The 4,808-nt window shown below is 42.6% G+C and overlaps 2 protein-coding genes across 2 annotated transcripts in view; one reads left to right on the forward strand and one right to left on the reverse strand.

Moving 5' to 3' along the window:
- CNIH4 (cornichon family AMPA receptor auxiliary protein 4) overlaps nt 1–3,167 on the reverse strand; it is a 24,873-nt gene extending 21,706 nt beyond the window's left edge. The window contains exon 1 of the mRNA XM_012644072.1: nt 3,113–3,167. The gene's annotated coding sequence lies outside the window, so the exon portion shown is untranslated. The remainder of the gene's footprint in view (nt 1–3,112) is intronic.
- A 282-nt stretch (nt 3,168–3,449) lies between these two features.
- Nucleotides 3,450–4,808, forward strand: part of NVL (nuclear VCP-like) — a 70,622-nt gene continuing 69,263 nt past the window's right edge. Inside the window, exon 1 of the mRNA XM_012644037.1 lies at nt 3,450–3,559. Within this exon, the coding sequence (XP_012499491.1) occupies nt 3,503–3,559 (57 nt within the window). The 5' untranslated portion in view covers nt 3,450–3,502. The remainder of the gene's footprint in view (nt 3,560–4,808) is intronic.

Here is a 4,808-nt window from a genome sequence, read left to right on the forward strand (position 1 = left end):
TCTTGCTCAGGCTGGTTTCAAACTCCTGAGCTCAAACAATCCGCCCGCCTCGGCCTCCCAGAGAGCTAGGATTACAGGCGTGAGCCACCGTGCCCGGCCTAAAAAGAAGGAAATTTTGACACATGCCATAACATGATATTATGGTAAGTGAAATAAGCCAGTCACGAAAAGTCAAACATTGTATGATTCCACTTATATGAGATAATTAGAGTAGTCCAAATCATAAAGACAGAAAGTAGAACAGTAGTTGCCAGGGGCTGGGGGAAGGGAGGAATGGGGAGCTAGTTTTTAATTGGTATAGAGTTGAAGTTTTATAAGATTAAAAGAGTTCTGGATATGGATGGTGATGATGGTTGCACATTATGCATGTATTTAATACCATCAAACTATATACTTAAAAATGTTTAAGATGGGAGGGGGAGGAGGGGATGGGTAAATTCACACCTAACAGATGTGGTCTGAGGAATGGGCAGGCTTATAACTCTGACTAGGGCCGTGTAAACGCAATTTATGTAACCAAAGCGTTTGTACCCCTGTAATGCTCTGAAATTAAAATAAATAAAAATAAAAATGGTTAAGGAATCTGAATAGACATCTCCAAGGAAGTTATACAAATGCCTAATAAACACCAAAACGTTGTTCAACATCATTAGCAGTCAAGGAAATGGAAGTCAAAACCCATAATGAAATATGACTGTGTACCAACTATTAATAGGATGGCTATGTTCAAAAGATCACTTAATAAAAAACACTGGTGAGAATTTGCAAAAATTGGATGTCTCATACATTGCTGATGGGAAAGTAAGATGGCACAGCCACTTTGAAAAACAGCGTGGCAATTTCTCAAAAGGTTAAACATAGAATTACCATATGACCCAGCACATGACTTCTAGGTATATGTAAGTATATATATCCATACAATGGAATACTATTCAGCCATAAAAAGAAATGAAGTACTAATACATGGTACAACATGGATGAACCTTGAAAACATGCTAAGTCAAAGAAGCCAGCCATAAAAGACCAGATAGTATGTGATTCCATTTGTATAAAATGTCCAGAATAAGTAAATCTATACAGAAAGAAAGTAGGTTAGTTTTCTGGGCTTGAGGGGGGGTGGGTAGTTCTAGGGAAATGGGGTGTGACTGCTAATGGGTACATGGTTTTTTTGGGGGTAATGAAAATATGATAAAATTGATTGTGGTGGCCGGGCATGGTGGCTCACACCTGTAATACTAGCACTCTGGGAGGCTGAGGCAGGAGGATCGCTTGAGCCCAGGAGTTTGAGGTTGCTGTGAGCTAGGCTGACGCCACGCACTCTAGCCTGGGCAACAGAGCGAGACTCTGTTTCAAAAAAAAAAAAAAAAAAAAGTTTGAGGAAAATAATTTTATTAAAAAAAAAAATTTGTGGTGATAGTTGTACAACTGTGAAAATATGAGAAACCATTGAATTGTGCTTTAAATGGGTGAATTGTAATATATGTGAACTAAGCAGTTTTTAAAACATTTTAAGGCTTATTAAAGTTATACATAAGGTTTTTATAATTGAAAGAAGGAAGGAAGAGAAATGAGTTCCACTATTGCACAGAGAAAACAGAAAACCTCGAATGTAAGATTGTCTCAAGAATAGTTGATTTTAAAAGTTCTGATTAATATTTAACTGCTGTCTATTTGTCTTGTCAATACGAATAATTTTTGACTTATTAAATATCTGAAAGCTCTTTTAGTAAATTTTTTCAAAAAAAATGTTTAAGATGGTAAATTGTTATGTGAATTTTACCACAATAAAAAAATCCCAATAAAACAGAATACATAGGCCGGGCACGGTGGCTCACGCCTGTAATCCTAGCTCTCTGGGAGGCCAAGGCGGGCGGATTGTTTGAGCTCAGGAGTTCGAAACCAGCCTGAGCAAGAACGAGACCCTGTCTCTACTAAAAATAGAAAGAAATTAATTGGACAACTAAAAATATATAGAAAAAATTAGCCGGGCATGGTGGTGCATGCCTGTAGTCCCAGCTACTCGGGAGACTGACAGGAGGATTGCTTGAGCCCAGGAGTGTGAGGTTGCTGTGAGCTAGGTTGACGGCACTCACTCTAGCCTGGGCAAAAGAGTGAGACTCTGTCTCAAAAAAAAAAAACAAAAAAAAACCAGAATACATATAGTGAAGAAGAAATGAAGTTTAAGCCAAGTAGACTATTATTTTGAATATCACAGTGGGAAATCTATACTTAATTCAGTGGACAGTTGAGAACCACTGAAAAGAACAGTGATATGATCTGAACTCTTTTGATGGATGTCAGCGGTATCCTGAGAAGATAAAATTATCTATTACCATCTTCTCACACCCTTCTCTTAATTCCATTTTCTCTCCACCCCTACTTCTCAATACACTGCACTTAATATTGTCATAAGCCAAATAAGACCTGAAATAAGAATATTGAAAACATGATTAAAATACACACACACAGAAACTAAAGCATGTGACTTTTTTTTAAATGAATGATAATTATCCCTTTGTATCTTTGGGTAGATATAAAAGTTCAACAAAATTCTGGCCAGGTGTGGTGGTTCTCACTTGTAATCCTAGCTACACGGGAGGATTGCTTGAGGCCAGGAGCAACATGGCAAGAACCCCATTGCCCCGGGAGTGGTGGCTCGCACCTTTAGTCTCAGCCACGCTGGAGGGTAAGGTGGGAGAATCCCTTGAGGCCAGGCTGGTGACCACTCTGGGCCATATGGTGAGACTCCGTTTCAAAAAAATCCTGGCCAGTTTCTAGGCTAAGTAGTCTCGCATTGAAGGTACTCAACTATTATAATTATCTATAGATTAACAGCGTAAGATCAAACGAGTTCTAAAAGTAAAAAATGACTTAGTTTTTTGGGTAAACCAGACTCTCCTTTTTTTTTACATGTAGCCCCTCTGTCGGGCCTCGATAATGTCAGTATTTAGGCGGAAAAGCAGGTAGCGGGTGGTGGTGTGTTTTTATGCTGACTTAACCATTCCAAGTATCCACAGTCTGGTTTTGTTGAGGTTCTCGGCCAAGATTAATTCTGCATGGAAAAGGGTGTGGTTCGAACGGCTAGAATGTGACAAACGAAACAAAAGTTTACCAACAGACGTCGGTGACGAGAGTCTTCGCGCAGCGGGGTCGGAATCTCTGGGAGGCCACGGTTGGCCTGTGCGCGCCCAGCTGGGAACCAATAAAGTTGCGCGTGTTCAAAGGGGGCCTAATCGTCCCAGGGCCTGTTGGATAAGCCTGCAAGATAAAACTCCTAGAAACTCCCTGAGGTTTTCAAGTCTTCTCCTTTTCCTCGGTTTCTTTCTTTCTTTTTTCTTTTTTTCGCATTCGCACTACTTTTGTCCTGAGGAGAACGGCGCGGGCCAGGCCAGGCAAGCGCATTTTGAGTGCAGCTGGCCCGGCAATCACGGCGGGCAGCCCCACGGGGACCCCGGATCATGTGGAGCTGGCGGCCCGGGATGTGGCCTGGGAGACAGACGCGATGAAGCCCAGACCCACCGGATTCGTGGATAATAAACTCAAGCAGCGAGTCATCCAGGTGTGTATCTTGCGCAGCTCGGCCTCACGAGGGCCCGGGCGCTGCCCCAGGGTGCTGCTGCCCCTTTTTGGGCACCTTGCAGGTCGAACCCGACTAGCTCTGGGTTCGGGCGAGGGTCTGATAGACTCCAGGGCTAGCGGTGCGGGAACCTTTGCTTCCCACCGTGGGGCGAAGTCTCAAGGGGGAACCCCGGCGGGTAGGAGGGTGCAGCCTGGTTGGGTTTCGGGTGTCCGGTCAATTTCAGTGCAGATCATTCGGCACCGCGGAGTTAGCCTTGGCATTACAACTCTTTTGTTTTGTAAAGTCGGGACGGAAACATTCCTCTAACTCCCGCGTGGTACGAGCCCCTTTGGGAGGCCCTTAAAGAATACGTTAATTTCCGTTCTCAAGGAACTTACATGTAGTAAAAATAGAAAATATGGCTCTGACATTAGGATAGGCACTTTGTTTACGGTTTTCTCATTTTCGTAACCATCAGTAGAAAGCAAATGTGGCAAATGCCTTGGAATGGTACGGTTAGCAAGCAGTCTGAGTTGAAAGGAGGGAGAGATTTTTCTTCATTTTGGTGTTTGTGAGCTACGCATTCTCTTTGTTTTTCTTTTACGTCACTGGCCGTTAAACAATCTTTTTGGATTCATCTCTTTCTACCAACTTCTAAATGTTGGAAGTACCCCAGGATTCTGTCTTGTTACATACTCTTCATTCTCTGTCCTTATACTTCTCCTCTCCTGGGTGATCTCATCTAGGCTAACACCTTTGAGACAGGGTCTCGCTCTGTCGCCTGGGCTGGAATGCAGTGGCATCATTGTAGCTCACTGCAACCTCTGGACTCGAGTAATCCACCGGCCTCAGCCTTCGGAGTAGCTGGGACTACAGGTGTGTACCACCATACCTGGCTAATTTTTTAAAAATTTTTTGTAGAAGTAGGGTCTTGCTCAGAGTGGTCTGGAACTTCTAGCCTCAAGCAATACTCCTGCCTTGGTCTCCTAAAGTGCTCCCAGCCTAACATTTTCTTTTGAATGTGTGATAGCTATCTCCAAGTTAATATGTCCAAATGGAACTTGTGGGGTTTTTTCCCTCCAAACATGTCCTTTCCTAGTGTTGTGTATCTCAGTAAGTGATACTACCATCCATCCAGTTGTTAAGCCCAAAAGCTTTAAGGATCATTCTGACTCCTTTCTTTCATCTCCTGTATCCAATCCATCAACAATCTGTTTGGCTTTACCTTCAAAATAATATATACATATAT

The sequence above is a fragment of the Propithecus coquereli genome, unplaced genomic scaffold (genome assembly GCF_000956105.1).
Source record: "Propithecus coquereli isolate 6110/MARCELLA unplaced genomic scaffold, Pcoq_1.0 Scaffold205, whole genome shotgun sequence".
NCBI lineage: Eukaryota > Metazoa > Chordata > Mammalia > Primates > Indriidae > Propithecus > Propithecus coquereli.